The sequence below is a fragment of the Lepus europaeus genome, chromosome 17 (genome assembly GCF_033115175.1).
Source record: "Lepus europaeus isolate LE1 chromosome 17, mLepTim1.pri, whole genome shotgun sequence".
Lineage (NCBI taxonomy): Eukaryota > Metazoa > Chordata > Mammalia > Lagomorpha > Leporidae > Lepus > Lepus europaeus.
The window spans coordinates 39,903,925-39,927,059 of NC_084843.1; the positions used below are offsets into that span (position 1 = coordinate 39,903,925).

General features: G+C 41.8%; 1 protein-coding gene across 4 annotated transcripts in view; it reads right to left on the reverse strand.

The window, feature by feature from the left end:
- Positions 1-23,135, reverse strand: part of STAMBPL1 (STAM binding protein like 1) — a 53,198-nt gene that overhangs the window by 12,727 nt on the left and 17,336 nt on the right. For 3 of the 4 annotated variants that reach the window (XR_009868337.1, XM_062214785.1, XM_062214783.1), the window contains exons 2-6: positions 12,396-12,478; positions 7,679-7,896; positions 5,360-5,435; positions 3,515-3,610; positions 787-1,144 (exon numbers count right to left, since the gene is read on the reverse strand). Coding sequence is in view for 3 of the 4 variants with exons in the window: in XM_062214785.1 (XP_062070769.1) it covers positions 787-1,144; positions 3,515-3,610; positions 5,360-5,435; positions 7,679-7,896; positions 12,396-12,425 (778 nt within the window). In the remaining variant the exon portion in view is untranslated. Of the gene's footprint in view, positions 1-786; positions 1,145-3,514; positions 3,611-5,359; positions 5,436-7,678; positions 7,897-12,395; positions 12,479-21,370; positions 21,388-23,135 lie in introns of those variants that run through there. The other variant, XM_062214784.1, reaches the window with a different exon arrangement.

Sequence of the window (23,135 nt, forward strand, 5' to 3'; positions counted from 1 at the left end):
CTTGGTTAAAATACATGTAAGAAGAGGAAAGTAAAGTTGCTTGGCAATCTTCTCATTCAAAATCTCTGTTGAATGACAAAATACAGTTCTATTTATTATAGGGTCTCTGCTCTAGCAGAGACAAATCATACTTCCTGAATGTTAAGGTTGTATGAAGCGATTCAAAATGTTCATGAAAAAATGCAATTAAAAGTATGAGTTGGGATGGACACTAGGTAGAGTAGTGAAGTCACCACTTGGGATGCCAGCATCTTATGGCACAGTGCCTGGCTCAAGTCTCAACTACTCCACTTCCAATTCAGTGTCCTGCTAATGTGCAGCCTAGGAGGCAGCAGATGATGGATGGAATACTTGGATCTCTGCCTCCCACATGAGAACCCTGGACTGAGTTTTGGGCTCCCAGCTTGGGCCTGGTCCAGTTCTGGCTGTTCTGGGCATTTGGAAAGGGAGCCAGAAGATGGAAAAATCTTTCTCTCTCTCTCTGTCTCTTTCCTGCCTTTCAAATCAAACAAGAAATGTTGGGCTTATTCTGTGCAGAAAATTGACATAAAAGTACAGGTTTTCAAAATATGTTTTTTCCATGTATTCTGAAAAAAATTTCCCCAAAATAAACCTTCTGGGGTGCCTTCATTTACAGTTATAGCCAGAGTCCAGGAAGGCTTGCTCTGTGGTTCACACCATGTAAGGCAGGGGTCTTCAACAGTTAACAATGGAATGAGGAGAGCTTCTGTGATGCTACAGAAATACGGGCCACAGAGTCTTGCAGGGGCTCATGCCATCACTTACTCTGCACGGCACTTAGAGTAGCAGCTGGCTTTAAGGCCCGGTTCACTGGAGGAGAGTGGCTGGCAATACTGGTTGCATCGCTTTTATTCGGCTGATCTGCAAATACATTCAGCAAGGAATTGTTCTGGTGCGTGGAAAAGCAGGACAAAGCACTCCCATCAATCTGCTCTGACAGCGCCGGGCTCTCCTGGCTTCGCATCTGACCCCGGGCTAACTCTTGCTTCTTGAGCTGATCTTCAAAAAACAGAAACTGCTCCGATTCCAGCTGCTGCTGGCGCATCTGAGCAATCCGCTTCCTCTCCGCCTCTATCAATCTCTGATGCTCCAGTTTTTTGAGAATTTCAGCTTTGTATTTGTTCTAAAAAATGTGATTGCCAGAAGAAAAGGTTAGTTTCCAAGGCAAAAATGTCAAACTGGGATCAGACACTTTCAATCTTCCAGCAGACAGACAGACAGATACTGCAATACGCCCACAGGAACACTCATCAAACAGCATGGAAAATACGCAACACTGCAGCAAAAAACCCCTTCATCTGATTAAGACAGCAGTTCCAAGTTCCCCATGTTAAACCAGAGAAAGACAGGGCAATCAGGTTCCCTCCATTCTTCCTGCATTTCTTTTTTTTTTTGACAGGCAGAGTGGATAGTGAGAGAGACAGAGAGAAAGGTCTTCCTTTTCTGTTGGTTCACCCTCCAATGGCCGCTGCGGCCGGCGCACCGCGCTGATCCGAAGCCAGGAGCCAGGTGCTTCTCCTGGTTTCCCATGAGGGTGCAGGGTCCAAGCACTTAGACCATCCTCCACTGCCTTCCCGGGTCATAGCAGAGAGCTGGACTGGAAGAGGGGCAACTGGAATAGAATCCGGTGCCCCAACTGGGACTAGAACCCGGTGTGCCGGCGCCACAAGGCAGAGGATTAGCCTGTTAAGCCACGGCGCCGGCCCCTCCTGCATTTTTAAATGTTGGAAAATCACAGTCAGAGTGGCTGACCAGACCACATGGATTGAACTAGCTCACCTGCCCACTACACTGTCCAATACAGTAGCCACATGTGGCTGTTTACATTTAAATGAATTAAAATTAAATAAAATCAGATGTTCAATTCCTCAACCAGTACTTACATGTAGCAATGGCTACTATATTGGAAAGGGCCACGTGGAACATTCTATCGTGATGGGAATTTCTATTGGACAGTGCTTTCCTAGAACCTTTTGTATTTTGACTCTAGAACTCAGACTATTGGAACTTGATGGAGAAGGGGAAATCACCAAGAAATGGTTCTCCAAACGTGTTCCAACCATCTCTTTCCTGACCAGCCATCCCCTAACTAGTCACTCCCAAGCTTCCCAGTCCTAACAGGATATCCAGGTATTATGAGGACAGTGGATACAAAGTTTTCCTAAGCTCCCCAAAGATTGCTACTGAAAGGTGGGGTGGTGTAGGTGACACAGTTTGCAGCAGCACTTTCGCAAACACAGGAATCACCCGGGGTCCAGTTAGCAGTTGCAAATTCTGACTTCACAGGTCTGCAGTGGGCTCTCAGGTCCTGCAACAACTTCCTACAACGCTGGTGCTGTCTGCAGCAAGGCTTTCAGGCACCTCTGCTCCTCTCTCCCAGGCATTGTGGCTGCCACGGAGCTCTCTACAGAGGATGCTACTGTGGACCTCGAAGATCAGCAAAGACACAGCGTGGGGCAGCTGCTGAGGCTGTAATCCCAGAGAGATCCAGAAGGGGGAGAGAGCAGTGGAAGGGAAACCTGAGTAGGTTTTTTTCTCCCTAACTTTACCTTAGCCTCCAAGACCATTTTTATCACTCCCATTTCAGATCAGCCCATTAATATGTACATTTGGGAGAAAACTTTGATTTTTATATTCCTTCTACCACCCAGTAGAAAACAACACTCAAAGCACTCTTCCAGCTATGCCCAAAGAAAATCAAGAAGCTCTATGACCATTTTTAGAGCTCATGACATCGAACATAAATAAAAGTCAGTGAAAACGGAAACTTCAAATCAAATAAATGAAGAAAATAAGCACAAAACAACATTTATAGTGATGATGTAAAATGAAGAATTCACATTTTGACTTGAGTATTCCACAGATCAATTTCTTCTTTCAATGCCTTACTGTCTCTTAGACATCATTATCATCTTATTCTTTTTTAAAAATTGTTTTAAAATATTTATTTATTTATTATTTGAAAGGCAGAGTTACAGAGACACAGAGGCAGAGACAGAAGTCTTCTATTTACTGATTCACTCCCCTCTCCCCATCTGTGGCTCTGACTTTCAAATAAATAAATAAAATCTTTAAAAACATAAAAAGTAAATCTTTGTTTTAAAAAAGAGGCAAATTCACATTTTCAAAGCCTACATCAGAAATCATTCAGTGTTCCCTCTACCTCCTACTGTCTCCATTCATCTGGCAAAGAGCAACCATCTGGCTCAAGGTTACATGAGCATGAATTGTTCAAAAAGTTCTATTTAAATCCCTATAGGAAGTCTATTTTCTAACACACTGCTTTATTGGATGTTATAGGGAAATAAAAATACCACATCTTTGTTGCAAATACTTAACCTGGATATCAACATGAATTTTTTATTCGTTTCATATCACTGCATCTTTAATTTTTAATTTAAATGCATAGACATTTGAGAAACTCATAAAAATGAAATTCAAAAAATATTTGCACAGAAAACAGTCATGAAATAGGTATATCAATTGAACTTACTTTGCTTTGCAAATATTCTTGATATTCTACATTATATTTCTTTAAAAGGTCCTTTTTCAATTCATCTGTCCTTGGGAATGCAATCTCCTTCAGTTTCTTTTAAAAATATATATGTACAGATTGATTAGTGGGATTTTCAGTATACTCTTTCAGATCATCAGCTGAGAAAGAAAAACAGCTGGTATGCATATTAGAAATCAAGTCATGAGTAACCAAAGATGATGGCAGAAAGCAAACCTCCCTCTTCTCAAGGGCTCAAAATTACAACTTTTCAGTAGAGAAGGAAAAATAAAATCCCTTTTGTAGGACCCATGTTGACTGCACTGATGAGTTAAGCATTGTGTCTGGACAGGTCCCCCACCTTTGGGTGTTAGGTTTGTAATTGCACACTATGTGGGACACGAACAATGCAGCCCTAGAGTGAGAAGGAATATTAGAGGGTATACAGTGGGAAAGGATTCCTAAAACGCCAGGCTGTGAACAGCAGTCAAGGTCCTTCTTATAAAAGTGCAGATTCTCAGACCTAGTCCCACATCTGCAGACAATGAGTCAGGGGACCCAGCTCTCAAAAAACTCCCCCAGGGATTCTTAATGGCAGGAAAATCGGGAAACTTTAGTCCAACTACCACCATCCTCTTCAGAGGTGAGAACACAAAAGCCTATTCAGAGCCTGAGAGCCTTGCTAGCAGCATACACCTGAGCATACACCTGAGGACCAGAACCCATGTAACCTGCCTCTAGCCTGTGTCTTCCACCACAACTTCTATCATCTTAATCCTGTCATTCATTCATTTATTCATTCCATCCATTCGTTCAACAAGAATAAACGTGGGAAAGCCATATGCTTTAGAAAATTTTTCTCCTATGCTAAAAATAAGAAATGCTCTAAATTATAGTAAAAGAGTCTCACTGGCAGTCAGGACAGAACTCTCTGAAGTTGAATGAACAAGAGAATTGAGGGAAAATGCCATACAAAGACATAATAATGGGTGCTGCTTCAACTAAGTGGACATAGACATTTTAAAAATGTAGATAACCAAGGTGAGAAAATCTTGAGTTTTACTTTCAGGCAGCCTTGGGTCTGGCAGGACTGGTAAGAGAGCTTCTATTTCACCATAGTATAAAATACTTTTCAAACATTCTTTAAAATCTCATGCTCTGATCTGCTTTGTAGATGCTGTTTCATCTTCCTTCATGCAAAATCAACTGGAACTACTTAAGTCAAATGAATGGAAGCATTTTAAAACATTTGTTTAAAGGGACATATTCTCAGCTAGAGATGTCGGAGACTATCCAACAAATGCTGACGAAATAAATGTATCACAACAATCGCTCTTTTTCCTGGAAAGCATTCCAGGCAGATCACCCCCTCAACACCTTATCTATAAACCCAATACTCTAACAGATAGAGTAGATAGCTAGAACTCTGCGGCTGCCTTAACAATCAACACCGATTCTCAATAGTTATAGAGCGGCAGGGGCTGTAAGGAGAAATCAAAACCAAAGTGTCCACCTCCAGCAAGTGCAGAGAAACATACAGTCATTCCGTTCACCTCTGGAAGGAATCATAGACTGACTCCCCAGCACACCAAGGTGGCTGAGCACATTCCTAACAGCTTTCTTCCCCAACGCCCACACCCCCAGCATCAATTAGACACCCCATACTGGCTCAGTAATGATCACTCCATATCTAAGAAGAAATTGAAACACTGTGGCTAATGGAATGAGTTTCTTGTACTCAAACTCTCAAGAGGAAGAACTAGGGGCAAAAGGGAAGAAGGGTGAATCAATAATATGTACTTAGGAAGCATTGGATCCCACAGCAGGAATTCAACCCCACAATACCTTCATAATATCCTGCTTTTCCGGGACTGCACATTGCTGGTAATCTCGGTGGCTAGGAAGCTTTTCTACAAACAAGCTATAGAAAGAAAACAAAACAAAACATAACATATCTTTAGCATTATTTGACAGCAAGCACTCAATGATAGTTTCTAAAATAACAATGACTATCATTTTCAACAAAGACATGTTCAATAATGCATTATTTAACATAATCTTTATCAGCCTTCTCACTGAAAGTTGACACAAGAAGTATTATTTTGGCACTAAAACACAGTTAAGCTCTGCAAACCTAAGTACTGAAGCTAGCAAGGTTAAGGTCAGGATATTTCCTAAACAAACCAAGTCACTGGTCTTTCTCAGGCCCTATGTGCTTAACCCACTCAGAAAAAAACCATTACCTTACTTAACATGTGCTGCTATAACACGATAACAGAGACGACTCATCAAAGAACTGAAAAAGACTGATGTGAACTCTCTCACCATTGCAAAAGGCTCAAATAACCACGAATGAATTCGCAGCACCACTCCACAAACACCATCCATCAAAAACTTCTAACTGAAAATTTGTAATTAAGAGAAATGACAACCCCTTCATCACACAGGGGATTCCAGAGGATCTGTGCATAGCTTGAGCAAAAGGTAAAAAAGAAATGCGTATATTATCAATTGCTAACTTGTAGTTCAGAAACAAAACTTTTTTTTTTTTTAAATCTTGGCTATCAATGAGTACTACTTAATCTCCAATTTCATATTTATTGCTTAACTTTCTAGAAACAAAACAAAAAAACAAGCAATTTTCCAAGGAAGGTAAAAGGTTGCTAACCATTTTAATCAACTTGGAAATTTGTATACTCAGTAAACCACTTTTAATTTTGTCCTTGGTAGAATCATAGAATGCAGATTTAACCCAAATGTTGTCAGCGTAAGCAACCAACTAAACTAGTGAAATTAGAAATGAAATAAGCCGAGCACAGAAAGACAAATACTACATGATCTCTTTTATATGTGGAATCTAAGAAAGCTGAACTCACAGGGTCAGAGTGGAAAGGTGGGTACCAGAGGCTGGGAGGGTGACTTGGAAGTGGGAGATGTTGGTCAAAAGAATCACAACTCCAGGCAGACAGAAGGGCCAAGTTCAGGAGATTCAGTGTATAACACTGCAATTATAGTTACAATGCAGTGTGCCCTTGAAAATAGCTGAATTAACTTAAGTATCTCATTACAAAAAAGAAAAGCACATGAAGTGATGAGTGTGCTAATTAGCTTTCGTTATTCCATAGTGAATACATATATCAAAATTGTGTTGTATGTCATAAATACATACAATTTTTATTTTTAAAGAAATACATTTTTAAATTAGCAGTTAATCAACCTGTGACTTTAAATCAAGGAAATAAAAGGTTTGGTTTAGATTAAATAATTATTGGCAACAGGAGAGCCTTCCAGTCAGAAATTTGCCAAATTGTTACAGCAAGTCCAAATTCCATTTCTGTTAACTCTTAAACCAAGATATGTTACAAACACATAGCTCATGGGCACTGTGTTATTTCTACATGGTTACAATGATGTAATCCCTATCATTCCACAGTTTTAAAAAAAGATTTTCTTATGTATTTGAAAAACAGAGTTTGGGGGAAAGAGTGAGAGAGGGAGAGACAGAGAGAGACAGAGATCTTCCATCCACTGTTTCACTCCCAGGAACGTTAACAGGGAGCTGGATGGCAAGCAGAGCACCCAGGACTCACACTGGCACTCATATGGAATGCCAGTGTCACAGGGTGGCAGTTTCATCCACTGTGCCACAATGCTGGCCCCACTCATTATTCTGAAAGCTCTTTTCACTTAGTATTCTTACACAGCCAAATAAACTGTCTTTTGAAAAAAGTACTGTATGAACCTGGGTAAGAGATTACCTCTGTTCCCTAATTGGTCTCTAACAACCAAATCCAATTGCAGCATTATCCAGATGCTACAAGGGAGCTGCAATACGGCTCCCGCTCTCAGGAAACTTGCACTCCTACGCAACGGGCATGCAAAAGAGAATTCGACTTGTGAAGAGCAAGACATGCATGTTGCTGCGCTGGCCTGTGGAGAGTGATCTGACATCTCTGCACCTCATCCCATCCGTCAGCCTCACAGATGGTCTCAGGATGCCTTTGGGCACATTAGTCAGTAATTTAAAAACCTGGACTTCTAATGGTTTAGGAAACGGTAAAATTCATCTGCACATTAAAAATTCCCAATAAATGACCACAGCAAAATAAACATTTTCTAACTTTTCTCATCTCAAAGGTCTCCAAAACAACAAAAAAGACATACGTTATAAATTTATTATAAAGAACAAAGGCATTTTCCAAGTTTCCTTCTTCCAAATACACAGACGCCATTCTCTCCATCTCCACTCCTGATCTGAAGTAGCGGCGTGGAGTGATGTCTTCACTGATGGTGATGTTGCAACCGAGCTTGCTTAGGGCACGCACTCGCTCCTCTGGGCTCAGGGAAACATCTGTGTGATCAGGCATAGCAGCTAGCTTCTTCTGCAAAGCAAAATGTAAATATCTGATTATAAGAAGAATATGACTGACATAATGGATGTATTTTTCTGTATAAAAGTCTGGTGTCAATACCTAAGGAAATCTTTCCATAAAGAGTTGAAGGCGGAGTAAAGTCTTTTTGCTTAAATATGTGGTCTCCACACCAAAAGACACCAGCATTGGAAGCTCTAGGAATGGAAGTAGCCCAGAGAAAACTTAAGTTTCCCAAGCCGTCCTCATGCAGCTGTTTTTAGATTTTGGGGTAGAATTTTGTGAAAGTTCACGATCCTTTTAGGTAAAATACATTTGACTCCATGACTCTGTGGATGTTTCCATGCTGGGTCATGTAAAGCAGGCCCCTGGATAGATTCCTGCCATGGCATAGCTCATGTCATTCCAATACGAAGGGTTTCCAAGAGCTAGCTTGGATTGAATGTTTCTGTAAGGATTCAACTCTGCTTCGGTATATATCCAGTAAGAACTTTTCAGTGCCTCACTGCATCTCCATTGAGTGAAAACAAAACCCACCAATAAGCTCTGGAGAAGTCCTTTCAAGCATCCAAACATCTTCCCATATTTTTAAATAAAAAGTGCTTAGATATTTGCACTTCATAGTGATTATGCTATAATTGGTGCTTGACTGAGAAAATGGTGACATATCATTAACAGAAGTGATATTAATACAAATGAATTTTATTAACAAAAAGAAGTATCTGTACACATTTAGAAAAGCATAGAATATATATTTATTCAGGACAATTATTCAATTAAAAGTCAGTGCTTCAGAAAGACAAGAAGAGCCAGAAAATTTTATCTATTAAGGGCCAGATAGCAAATATTTTAGGGTCTGTGGCACAACTTGAATTTAGCTCTACCAGGGTTAAAAGCAGCCATAAAAAATATGGAAAAATATTTCTCGCTGTGTCCCAAGCAAATGAGTTTATCTACGGGTTTATGGTTCACTGACACTAGGTTTAGGTCATTAAGTCTCAAAGTATGGTCCCTGCACCAGGACCATCAGCAGCAACGGCGAGTTTCTTAAAAACTCCAAACCCTCACTGGCCTTGCTTCACGTCTACAGACTCAGAATCTCAGGAGGGGAGCTGAGAATTGATGTTTTAACTGCTGTTCCTGAGCTACTTACGCACGCTCCAGTTTGGGAAGCTTTAGACCACTGCCATTTCTGATGCCCCAAGACTAGAGCAAACTTCGCTTGCTAAGCCCTCTGCAGGCAGATAATGACAGGACCCAAATCTGTCTACAATGGAGGCAGAACATTTGACTGAGGTCTGTAGAAAACCACAAAAGAAATCAAGGAGGACACGGCCTTAGTTTGACCATAAATTACTGAACCAACCTTCAGGGGCAGGGTGCAGGGAATTAGATACTTGAAATTTTTCCAATGCCATCTGGTCAACTTTGATAGACAGCCTATAGAAACCCAGAGATCTGAAAGGACTTTGGCTCCTAAAGGTTATTATATAACTAGAGAGCCATAAACTCATTTGTCAAGCTTCCATTAAGACAGAGGCAGGCCACGCCTCTTGCACCTGCTGCAACTCCTTTGACCTGGCCAGAAGCCATATGGGTGAGTCCTCCTTCCCATTTTTCCCCTCCTTAAAGAAGCTCTTGGGGCCTGGACTTCCTTTCCCTGAAGGTCACCTGCTGTTCATTTTGAAACTAGTGGCTAAGATAGGTCAGAGGACAGCAGAAGAGATAAGAAGACTTTTTTCAGCCTCCCATATACTCTGGAGGACAGAAATTCCTGGTTCAAGTCACCAGGAGTAAAGGGCACACTTGATTTTGATCCTCACCTGTACCTTTGATCTGGCCTCACTTGGTCCAATGCTGAAAGAGAGGTGTGACTGACAACAGCAGCAATACTCAGGCTCTTCCTAAGTGATTAAAGCACACTTTCCCCTATCTGTACCCCATCACACTGCTTTTCTAAGTCCCTGAAAGACTTTCTGATTTCCGAGGTCAGAGTCAAGAATCAGTGCTTGTGAACTCTGAGCCCCAGGCTTGAGTATTCACAGTATTTTCCAATTAAAACATCTCAAACACTTCAGCAATCCATCCCATTTTCCGTAAGCACACTCACTGTAGACCAATAACACTAAAAGAAAATATTATTACTCAACTACAGACAACTGCCTCAGTCACACTAGAAGATGGTAAAAAAAATTCCATGGAAACCAGAACATTTTCCTAAGGTACCTCCAGTCTCCTATAAGTACAAAAGTAGTCTGTCCATATTTTATTATGGATAGTCCACTTGGGTCCTAATTATTGCAATCCAAGTGTCTCAAACTTCTTAGGAACTCCTTGAGATTTCCAAAGAAATCCTTCTCTATTCCTTTGCGTTCCCCAGTATGTAGCATGTTACCTGTGATGGCAACAGCAGTCATTAAATGCACCAAACAAAAGAAGTGAAAGAGAGAACACAGCAACAAGTCTATAACTAGATGATCATCTTTCCCCGAAGAAAAAATAAGATTGATTTTTCTTTTACTGAGTCCTTTCCAAATCGAAAACTGAGATAAGCTAGGAAATAACCTAAAGTCTTCATCAATCTACATTTCATTTGCATGTGAATTTCTTGGATGAATGTACAAATTATTCAGATGAAAAAGCCTTGGTGTTCATTTCTGCAGCAACACATGCAATACAACTTTAACTATACTCATATAACATTCTGGAAATAGCACCTAAGAAACCCCATGAGGGCGAGTCCATCAGAGGTGGAAATGGGACATTCTTTAAGGCCCCACAGCAGAATGAGAACACGGGGTCAGGAATTGGAAAACTTCCTCCAAATCTCTACTTCTCAAACATACACTGAAAACAACTGAGCTTCTACACAGCAATTTCTTGGTTGAGTGAAATTAGGTCACAACCTATTTCAGCTCAAGAGCCAGGCCCTCTCTTTCTCTATGTCCAAGTGCTGGGCTTTGTACATAGAGGGTGTTCAGTGCACTGTTCCACTCAGGCCTGCTCTGACAGGGTTGCTGGGAGTGTGCTAGTGCAGGTCGTGTGCAGGAAGGGAATGACAGCTTCCATTATCAAGCTACCGCTACTAGGCGGGGAGCAAGAAAATTACTATCTTCAACTGCCATAAGGCAAATACAAGATTAAAGCCTTAGAGATTAAGCATTATGCCTGCATTCACAATTACAGAATGATATAGGATGCAGAAGAAGCCCACGTGATCGAAGTCCCCTGTTATTTCCTCTCCAACAAGTCTTTTTTAAAGATCTTGCTAAAGAAAGTGTACATTGTATTGGCCAATGAGGGTAAAAGTGAAAAGTGAAAAGAATCGGTTTTTTTTTTTTGACAGGCAGAGTGGGGAGAGAGAGAGAGAGAGAGAGAGAGAGAGAGAGAGAGAGAGAGAGAAAGGTCTTAATGGTTCACTCTCCAATGGCCGCTGCGACCGGCGCACCACACTGATCCAAAGCCAGGAGCCAGGTGCTTCTCCTGGTCTCCCATGCGGGTGCAGGACCCAAGGACCTGGGCCATCCTCCACTGCACTCCCAGGCCACAGCAGAGAGCTGGACTGGAAGAGGGGCAACCAGGACAGAATCTGGCGCCCCGACCAGGACTAGAACCCAGTGTGCTGGCGCCACAAGCAGGGGATTAGCCTATTGAGCCCCGGCGCCAGCCTGGAATCAGTTTCACAAATGAGACCATTTACATAAGGATCCCAAAGCAATATAGAGGTGTTAAATACAAAATGTCTTCCTCGGTTATTACCACACAAGGTAAGCCACCACTTTTCATCTGTAAAGAAGCTGGGGCATAGGCTGGCGCCGTGGCTCAACAGGCTAATCCTCCGCCTTGCGGCGCCGGCACACCTGGTTCTAGTCCCGGTCAGGGCGCTGGATTCTATCCCGGTTGCCCCTCTTCCAGGCCAGCTCTCTGCTGTGGCCCGGGAAGGCAGTGGAGGATGGCCCAAGTGCTTGGGCCCTGCACTCCATGGGACACCAGGAGAAGCACCTGGCTCCTGCCATCAGATCAGCGTGGTGCGCCGGCCGCAGCACGCCAGCTGCGGCGGCCATTGGAGGGTGAACCAATGGCAAAAAGGAAGACCTTTCTCTCTCTCTGTCTCTCTCACTGTCCACTCTGCCTGTCAAAAAAAAAAAAAAAAAAAAAAAAAAAAAAAAAAAGCTGGGGCACAAAGATGTTTAAGTATCTGTTAAGTTTATGAAATCAACTTTAAATCTTCCCTCAGGTGCCTTTTCAAAGGTCTGTACTTCTGGAATCTGGCCAAATTAAAATGTCACTTTTTTTTAAATGTCACATGTTTTTGAGAAACATATTTTTCAGGTTTGCAAAGATGGCTTCCTCAGTCACATCTTCAAGGGAGACGACCATATGGGTGGATGGAAAACTATGAGAAAGTGCTAAACTTCTACAATGTGTGTGACTCATTCCACAGTTGGTCTGTTTCTGTTCTTCCTTCTTGGCTTTCCAACCAAATGCAAAATATCAGTGGTGCAACCTACCAGAGAATTCACAGTAAATGGCTGGTCCATGTTGTCCTGTTTACAAAATGAAGATGTTCACTCTTTCTTCTCAATCACTTCATCTGTTTCAAAGACAGAAAGCAAAGCTCAGGTTATCTTTCCGGGAACCCAAGTCTCAAACCCAAGTCCCAGGGTTATTTTTGCCTCAGAAACAAACATGAATGAACTCTAATCACTTACACAACCCAAGTATTTAGAATTGTTGGAAATCTCTTCCTGAAAATACAAATCTGCAGGAGGTCATGATTTTTTGAAGCTAACCTTTAAAGGTGGATGTGAAAGGAATTAATATTTGACTGTCACCCCAATAGTGTTATCTTACTTAGAACTCTGTGCAAAACCATAAAGTACATTTGCTTTCTTCAAGGGGAGAAAGAAGGTCCTGGTGGTTAGCATGTGAATACTGGGGCACAGACTCTTAACCTGGAGCAGGGCTGGGTTTAAACTCTGCCTGTGACCCGTGGTTGGCAGCATTCTATGATGGTTCCATGATTCATGCTTCAAACTCGGTATCCACAGAACTGTGTAATCCCCTTCCCTTGAGTACAGCTGAGACTTGCAGTTGGCTTCTAACTAATAGAACCAGGCAAATGTGATGGGGATATTACTACCAGGATTATGTCACATCCAAGAGCAAAGATGAAGGGATAGTGAAATTATATCAAGGACCCTAATCTGTCGATGTTAAGCTATTACCCTGGTGCCTAATCAAGTGAGATGGGGACACCGTCTTTTTGGCCTTGAGGACTCAGCTTTCACAACTCCTCCACAGCCTCAAGGAAATTAACTCTTCTAATAATCATATGAGTTTGAAAGAGGACTCGGAGCCTCAGATGAGCCCCTGTGCCATATCGACACTCCAATTGTTCTCTTGTGAAACTGTGAGGAGTTCATTGAAATCTGCCCACACCCCTGAACCGCAGAATGACAAGTAACAGATATATAATTGTCATGCTATTGAGTTCATGCACGTTTGTAAAGCAGCAATGGACAATGCCAGCAGCATGACTGCAGGTTAGATTCTATGTATCTGAAAAGTGGGAGTGGTATGTCATATGGCCACGCTAAGGATTAAATGATTTAGCATATAAGGTTCTTAGAACAGTTCCTAGAAAATAGTCACTACACATTAGCTATCACTAAAATCTTCATTTTGTAGTTGAGGATACTGATGCACAAATATGTTAAATGAACATACTCAAGGTAAAATATTAACAATAAATGTTAAACTTCCTTCCTTTTTAAGTTGTTTAGGTCAATTTCTGCATCAACATTTCTTCTAAATTTATTTCACCCTGGACTTGTATCTTCTCCTCAGCTCCTCATTTAGGAAACATGGGGGTAAAACTATGTTCTCTTAAATTTAGCATTTGTGATTCTATACATTTCAGAAGTCCACCACTCAGCCTCCCCCACAATTTTCTAGCCTGGATCCATGGATAAGAAGCCCACCAAGGAGAATCACCCTGCATGACCCAGTCTTTCCCTTCATTATCACCAGTGATCTCTGGGGTGAACAGTGAACTCTAAGTCTGCAGGTTACAAAACTGCCCAAGAAGCAACCTGGAGAGAGTCACAGTGACAGTGCAGCTTAGAACCTGGGTGACAAACTCAAGTACCACTGAATGGAAGCAATCCCAACCAAGGAATTACGACTGCTGAGTGAGAATAAATAAATCAGGGGAAAAAAGACTTTTAAGGAGTTAGAGACAGAATAAAAGCATATGCAGAATGTAGGTTAAGGAGATAAGGACATATTTGACTAAGGCTTTGTAAAAAAGTGGAATTATTTCTTGTAAGGGTTACTCAGATGCCTAAACAGAAAGCAAATAATTTAACAATTTGAAAACATGAGGGCAATTGTTCTTAAATTGTACTGTACCTAAAAACACTTAAGTCTGAGATCTGTTTACAACACAGATTCCTAAGACTCACCACAAGGATCTCAGTCCATATGGTTTTGTTTTCAATTGTTATTTATTTATTTTCATTTTATTTGAAAGGTAGAGTCAGAGAGAGATCTTCCAGCTCTGGTCCATTTTCCAAATGCCTCCAACACCTTAGGTTGGGCCAGGCCAAAGCCAGAAGACCAGAACTCAATCTGGGTCTCCCAAGTAGGTTGCAGGAACCCAAGAATCTGAGCCATCATCTTCTCCTTCCCAAGGTGCATATTAGCAGGAAGCAAGATCATAAGCAGAGTGGAGACTTGAAGCAGGCACCCTGATATGGGATGTAGGTGTCCTTAGTGGCAACCTGACAGCTGCACCAAACACCCACATTCTCTAGTCCATCTGTTTTAAGACCACTTACAGGCTCTGTTAGAATATGACCCAGATGATCTTTTTTTTTTTTTTTAAAGATTTATTTATTTATTTATTTTAAAGTCAGAGTTACATAGAGAGAGAAGAGGCAGAGAGGAGAGGCCGATTCACTCCCCAATTGGCTGCAATGGCCGGAGCTGCACAGATCCAAAGCCAGGAGCCAGGAGCTTCCTCTGGGTCTCCCACATGGGTGCAGGGGCCCAAGGACTTGGGCCATCTTCCACTGCTTTCCCAGGCCATAGCAGAGAGCTGGATCAGAAGTGGAGTGACCAGGACTTGAACTGGAGCCCATATGGGATGCTGGCACTGCAGGCGGCGGCTTTACCAACTACGCCACAGCCCTGGCCCCCCAGATGATCTTGATACATGAGGTTTCCAAACAAAACTTTGAGAAAAAACACATTTGAGAATGTACCACGCAGAACTCTTAGTTGCAGGCAACAGCACCGAGCCTTGATTTCATAGAAAGATAAAGGAAAGATCACACATTTCAAGGGCTAGAAAAATTAGGCTTGGAGGCTGCAAATGCATGAATATTGCCGCACAGTAGCATTGGTCTGGAGAAAATGCCACAGCTGTTTATGTCACTGATAAAAGGGGAGAATGCAGCTTCCACCACCAACTCCAGCAATGCTTACCAACTCTGCAGTTGCTGCCCCATGACTGTGTGCAGCAGCCAATATTTCTGCCTGTCCTTGCTTTCTATTTCACAGTATGAGACAGACGTATCTATGTGGTAGAGCCCAAGTCACATGCTGCAGCCTGGGCCTGGCAGCAAAGGTGTCTGAAAACGCAAACACCACGTCTAGCACCTCGCGCTTCTATGAGGAGCAAAGGCATGTGCCAAGTGAATAAAGGTAGATTCCCAGCTGGGTGGCCAAAAATCAATGGTAACTGTGCACAAAAGCAAATTAGCAAATTATAATGAGCTTTTATATATTAAATATGTATCATATACATTATATATAATGAGCTTTTATATCTGATGTTTATTTAATTCAATACACCATCAACATCATAACTTATTAAATTACTATAGATGAAAATGATCACTTCTACCTCCCACATTTACGTTTATTTATGATTCAGTATTAGAATCCAACCCCTCTGAAACCTAAGATGAAAGAAGCTCACGTGTTGGCCACTCAATTTGTTTTTTGTGCCAGTAATTACTGGATGGCCATGATCCTCTCTGTTATAAGCCCTAGTACTTAGAGCTGCAGGGAAACAATTAACAAAGTCAACACGGACAAATATGCTCTCTGGATCAGTGGCTCTCACGTGTGTTCCAGAGCCATGAAGAGCCTGTCAGGGGATCTGGGAGGCCAACAGGATTTTATAATATGGTTTAAAACATTATGTTTTCTTAGCATCAATCTTTATAACTGAATAGTATTTAACTTGGAATACTTAAATACTCTAAATGTGCATTTTAATTTTAATGCAATAGATATAACTCACAGAAGCAAAGTCTTTAGTGTCTTTAGTAATTTTACAGAGCGCAAAGGGGTCCTCAGGCCAAAAAGTTTGAAAGCTGCTACTCTAGATCAACCATGTAAACAAATGAAACAGACACTCACCATGCTATGTTAATCTAACCAGGAATAAAGAAGGTAACAAAATAACAGTAAATAAAGAGGAACAAAATAATAGTAAGTATCCCCTTCCATTCGTGCTACTAGGGTCTTGCTAAAATAATCAGAAAATTTAAACTGTACCCACAATAAGTGGGTACTTTACCTCATAGAATCTGAGACTCACAAATACAAAATTAGCACACTGCTAAATAATATGTAATCATACAATCCCCATTCTTTCTGTATATGATTTTTAGTTGATACACAGTCACCGCTGTAAAAACCTACATTTTCCAGACTTTCTTGGAGTGAGACTGCAGCACCCAGTTCTGCCAACGGGGATGAGCAAAAGTGATGGAAACAAGGTCTGGATCCCACCTCCAGAGGAAGGGCCATGGCCTTCTCCACCCACCCTTTCTCCTTCTGCCAGGAGACTTTTCTTGAGTCATGACGATGTGCCATGGCAAAGCAAGAAGAAATAGGAACACCCCGGTTTGCTTGCACTCAGACCATGAGGACTTTCTGTCTTGATGACTACTGTGTCTTTTTTGGGCAGCTGGCCCAGTATCCTGACACAGACAGCAAGTCTCATCAGAAAAGATGACTCACCACTTCCGACAGACAACTTCGGCCAACACTATCCCGTTCCCTTTTCCCGGCCTCAGCACCGTGTTTGCCCTGCCTCTATACTTTGGTCACAGGTACAAGAAGTAGCAGAAATATGAGTGCACATCTTCCTCCTTTCCTGCCCCCAGCTCACCTAAATCCTGTCCAACCTAACATCCAGGCATATCAGACTTCTTCACAGTACTACAGCATCTCTCAGACTAGCAGATGTGATTGTTCCAAAGGCAACATCTGGTTGGGCCAGATGTTGATATTTGAATTAAGTATCATTTAAAAATTGAGGTATTTCAGGGGTAGGCATTTGGAGCACTAGTTAAATGCTGCTTGGGATGCTCATATCCTACACCAACGTGCCTGGGTTCGAGTCCAGGCTCTGCTCCCAATTCCAGTTTCTTGTTAATATGCACCCTGGAAGACAGCAGGTGAAGGTTCAAGTACTTAGGTCCCTGCCATCCACATGGAAGACCTGACTGAGTTCTTGGCTCCTGCCTTCAGCACAGTCCAGTTTCAACTATTGCAGGCATTTGGGGAGTGAATCAATGGGCTATTCATTCTCTCTAAGTAAATAAAATAAATATATATTTTCAAATGTTATATTTCATTAAAAAGTTTGATTTTCAACGCCTCTTAAAAAAAAAAAAAAAAAAGATACAGCACCACTGGGCCCAGGCCCCATCCCTGGAACACTTATGAGCGTATCTGTTCCAGCACAGATCAAGCAAACAGAATACTTGGTCTCTGATGAGAAAACAAAGTCATTTTCATTATGGTCTCCCTTTTCAAACAGGGGAAAGGCAAACAATTTAAGTGCCATGATTATAAGCAAATGTACTTCAGAGAAGGAAGTAATCCATGCGGTATTAAGTGCCCAACAGAGCTGGCACAAAGCTGGCAGTCTATCTTTTCTAATTCTTCACTCTTCAGCAACCAACTGGGGAAGTCAGGGTGAAACTGACTTCTAGTGCTTAAGAATCAAATACACATCACAATTTGGAGGACCAGAAACATGCTGAAGGAGGACACCAAGAGAATGCCAAAGGCAGATTGCAAGTATTCAGTGTCACGCAAGAATAAAACTTAATTTCCATTTTCAAAGCAGAGGTCCAGTGTGCCACAGAGCCCAGGTGCAGACACAGCTTTTGGAGCCAGACAAACCTGGGTGTGAATCTTCAGCTCCATCACCTGCTTACTCAGGAAAGCTCCTGAGCCCCTGGGAGGTTCCCTTTCCTCACCCACGATGAGGCTTAGTGCAGATCCACTTCATGGCTCTCAGAGCACCTTGCAACTAATTGGAACACTCCTCAGGAATGCCTGATGGAATCTCTGGCTGCTCCCATCCTCCACCCCAGCAGAGCCCACATTCTTGTGACTTGATAACATCTGAACTACAGTCTTGTGGTGCATTTAACCCTTACGATCCCTCTTGGGAGCTCTTTTTTTGCTTCAGAGTTCCTGTTTTTATTCCTAACTCTTCCTTACTGTAAGCCTCCAATTATGCAGCTGTTTTTCTCCTTAAATTGACCTTTTTAAATAAGAGCAGAGGGAACAGGAGTTTAGCCTACTGGTTAGGATGTCTGTATCTCACATAGGAGAATCCAAGTTTGATCCTCAGCTCTGGTTCCTGATTCCAGCTCCCTGCTAATCTGGGACCTGAGAGGTGACAGCTTAAGTAATTGGGTCCCTGCCTCGTGTGAAGAAGACCTGCATCAGGTGCCCAGCTGCCAGCTTCAGCTATGACTTCAGCCCAATCCCAGCCATTGAGGGTATCTGGAATGTAAACCAGTGCGTAGGAGAGCCTCTCTTTTTAAAAATGAGCAGCAGGAAACTGTCTGCTCCCTGTTTAGCTAGAAACACAGGGCCATAGGGAACTAGCACGCCAGAACCATGTAAATTCAAAAGGAGGACAGAGAAGCCAATCCCTATTCCAGAAGTGCAACTAACACGTCGCTCCAACTGAGCAGCTGATGTGTGCAGAGGGGACACAGGAAACATGAGGTCTCACCCATGAGTGGCCAGGTTGGGGGACACTTTTCAAACTGACATTTCACAGCTCCCAAGTGTATGAAAGTTTCATCTCCCTGCTTCAGCTTCCTGCCAAGGCACACAGGAGGCAACTGATGGCTCAGGTACTTGAGCCCCTGCCACCCATGTGGGAGACCCAGGTGGAGTTCCTGGCTCCTGCTTCTCCCTGGCAGTTCTGGCTGTTGTGACCATTTGGGGAGTGAACCAGCAGGTGGAAGATTGATATTTCTCTCTCTCTCTCTCTCTGCCTTTCAAATATATAAATAAATCTTTCTAAAAATAGCAGCAAATAATGGCAAGAATGAACAAAGGAAAATATCTGACCCAGAACAATGCTTATTCTGTGTTTTTTTTTTTTCAGCCTTAATTGCCTTTCATGTGTTTTTTTTTTAATAGTTGATTTTAGTGGCTAGACTCAGTACAAAACCCACTTTCTTACATAAAGCAATATTTTCCAGAGCACACAATGGAGACTACCAGACAATGAGGAGTTTCCTTAGTCTCGATATAAAGCAAAGGGCCAGTGAGACCTTCACCCAGATGTGCCATTTCTTCCCTGTTCTTTTGACCTGAGTGCTGCAACAAGCAAGATAAGCAGGTTGTGGTCCATCAGGTGAGAGAGGCAGGAACACCTCTCACCACCTCTGGGAGTCTCATTTCTAATTGGCCAAACCAGCAGCCTTTCTTTCTTCCACTGGGTTAGAGTTCATTTTCCCAGGAAAAACACATTGCAACTTACTTAGTTGGAGATGCACAAAGAAAAATATTGTAACCTAGGCTGGGCTACAGTGGCCCAAACTGGTTTAGATAAAGGGAGGTAAAGGGTCATTCCCACACCTTAAATGCAGAGGCACAAAGAAGGATCTCTTGAGTCACACTCCTACAGATCTGTACCTGCTTTAGGAGAAAATTTGCTAGGCCCATTTTGAAAGGTGTTAAAAGTTCAGACATTAAAACCAAAGATTACTTTGTGTGTGTGTTTTTTACACTCATGTGTAATACTTACAACTCAGAAACATACTGTGGTCCAGATGTTACTTATCTGTACTAAAATATTGTTAAAATAAAAATGAAAATTGTATAATGATTCACCAATTCACAGTTTAAAAAATACAATTTTTTAAAAATTTCCAAGACCTGAAAATGCAGTAACACTTCTAAATAACCCAAAGATCCAACAGGAAGTCTCTAGGAAAATATAAAAAATGCAATGAAATGAACAACAATGGAAAAAAAAAAACACAACATCAGAGGCTGGTGTTATGGCTTAGCAGGTGAAGCCTACTAAGCAGGCATCCCATATGGTTGCCAGTTCACATCCTGGCTGCTCCACTTCCAATCCAGCTCCCTGCTAGTGGCCCAGGAAAGCAGTGGAAGATGCCCCAAGTCCTTGGGCCCTTGCACCCACTTGGGAGACCTGGAAGAAGCTCCTGGCTCTAGGCTTTGGATTGGCACAGCTCCGACCGTTGCGGCCAATTGGGGAGTAAACCAGCAGATGGAAGACCTCTCTCTCTCTCTTTGCCTCTCCTTCTTTCTCTGTATAACTCTGACTTTCAAGTAAATAAATAAATCTTTTAAAAGAATAAATAAATAAACACACCAAAGCAGAGTAGTTTAGGTTAGATCCATTAGCAAGAATGTTGCTGCTATAGGAAAGATTGGTAAATAAACCATTCCTGATGCATGTTTTAAATTCCTTTAAAGTAGGTCGCATGGATGGCACAGACTTAAGTATTTGGGTCACTTTTCACTGCCTCTGAGGCACACTAGCAGGGAGCTAAATCGAAAGTGGTGCAGCCAGGATTCCAACCGGCACTTTGACATGGGACATCGGTGTTGTAAGCTGTGATTTACCCCGCTATACCACAGTTCCAGCCCCTTTTAACTTTTTCTTGGAAATTCACAGTCTTTTCCATATACCTGTCCACAGCAATGCTCCCTTTCATTTCTAATTTGCTCTTTTTAATATGTCCTAGATTTAGAAAATCAGAAAACAGTAACTTCTTTACTAAACTTTTATTTATTTATTTTTTTAAGCAGGTAGAGTTACAGACAGTGAGAGAGAAGAGACAGAGAGAAAGGTCTTCCTTCCGTTGGTTCACCCCACAAATGGCTGCTAAGGCCGGCGCTGTGTTATCCGAAGCCAGGAGACAGGTGTTTCCTCCTGGTCTCCCATGCGGGTGCAGGGCCAAAGCACTTGGGCCACCCTCCACTGCCCTCCCGGGCCACAGCAGAGAGCTGGACTGGAAGAGGAGCAACCGGGACTAGAACCCGGCGCCTATATGGGATGCTGGCGCCGCGGGCGGAAGATGAACCAAGTGAGCCATAGCACCGGGCCCCTACTAAACTTCTTGACCATAGTCTTTCCCCCTGTTTTAATCTATTTTAGACTCACTGATAAAATCACCTTTTTATTTGAAAAAATCAAAGTAAAGATGAGGAGCAGAGCTGAGCAGACCACCTCTGAGTGAACCACATGTTGATTACAGTGAATATGTACATGATTTCTAATTTTGCTCTTCAAAAAGCATTTTTATTCATTTTTTTCTCCTCTGTCTTCTAGAAACAGCTGAGTTCTGGGTGGGTGAGGTACTACTGCAGGATTATGTGTCACCTGTAATGTAGAAAATACAGCAAAAGAGCTGTCATCATCATCATAATAGGTACCATTAACAGAAAGCTTTCCTCCTAGGTAGCTGAAATAATGCATTAATACACATGATTTCAGAAGTTGAGCTTACAGATTAGACACACCACACCTGGGCTCAAATTCTGACTCCACTAAGCACTAACTACAGACTCACAGCTTCTCAAATTGCTAAGGGATTGATAATAGTAATTAACAACCAGGGGTGTGAGAAGGCAAACTGAACACTCCCTGCAACACTTATAGCACAATGCCTGGTGTCAAAAAGCACTCTACAGATGGGAAAACTAACACCTAGGAAAGGTAGAGCAAATGACAGACCAGGGACTCAAAAAATGGTACTCGTGAATCAGAGCTCAGACTCTCTAAGTCACACACAGTCATATTGGCAATTAGCTTTCAGTAGTTACCAGCAAAATTCAATGAAAAGTCCAACCAAACACTGGCCATGGACAAGATGACAGATCTACTGCCCGAATGAAGATTTCAATTCACTATTGCAAATATTTGGTTCATAATCTTCTGCCTGCCAAAGAAATAAAAGGGCATTCCCTTTACTTTTTTTCCTGGGCAGAACGATGTAGTGTCTGTGTACTGACCACCTGGTAAATACAGTTAGGAAATTCAAATGCATGGCATTTGGTGCAGTAGTTCCATCATCACTTGGGACCCCCGCATCCCATTTCAGAGTGCCTGGTTCAATTCCCTATCCAGTTTCCTGCTAACACACATCCTGGGAAGCAGTAGATGATGGTTCAAATACTTAGGTCCTTGTCATCCACATGGGAGACCTGGATGGACTTCTGGGTTGCTAGCTGCAACCTGGCCCATTCCTGGATGTTGTGGCATTTGATAACTGAACAATTGAGGGAAAATATCTGTCTCTCTTTCACTGTTACAAATAAAATAAAACTAAAAATTTAAAAAAGAATTTTAAAAGCATAATTATTCTACTAAAATAGTTTAATTCAAAGTTTTCTGGGTTTTATTATAAATTCTGAATTTTGTGTCATTCAATAGGCTTTTCACATAATCATAAATGTACTAATTTAGGACTTTTTAATGGGATGATTTGATTAATATGCATTATAAAACATTTAATAAGTTAATTTGAGGTGTCGAGAAATTTATTTCGTGCACAGGTGTTTTTTCATCATAAATCCATATAGGCATGTTAGTTTTGCTCTTCTGCAATTAAAATACTAAAAGTTTTTAGAAATTATACAGTCTCAAGATAAGCCACTCATAAGACACTAAACTTTATTGTACATTTTAATATACTTCTTTTTTATTGCAAATTGCTTTTAAGAAAATATTATCTGAAGGATGCTTAATTCAATGGAGTATAATAAGTCACAAACACATTTCAATATCACATCATATCTCCTGCCTGGCACTTGTCTGAAGCTCAGAAAAGGGGTCAGCTGTTGGTCAGGATTAGTCGATTTTATTTAATTTTCATAAATTTCCTACAGATAGTACTTCAACAAATGGATCTGGTCCTGCAGGATTATGTAAAAGCAAA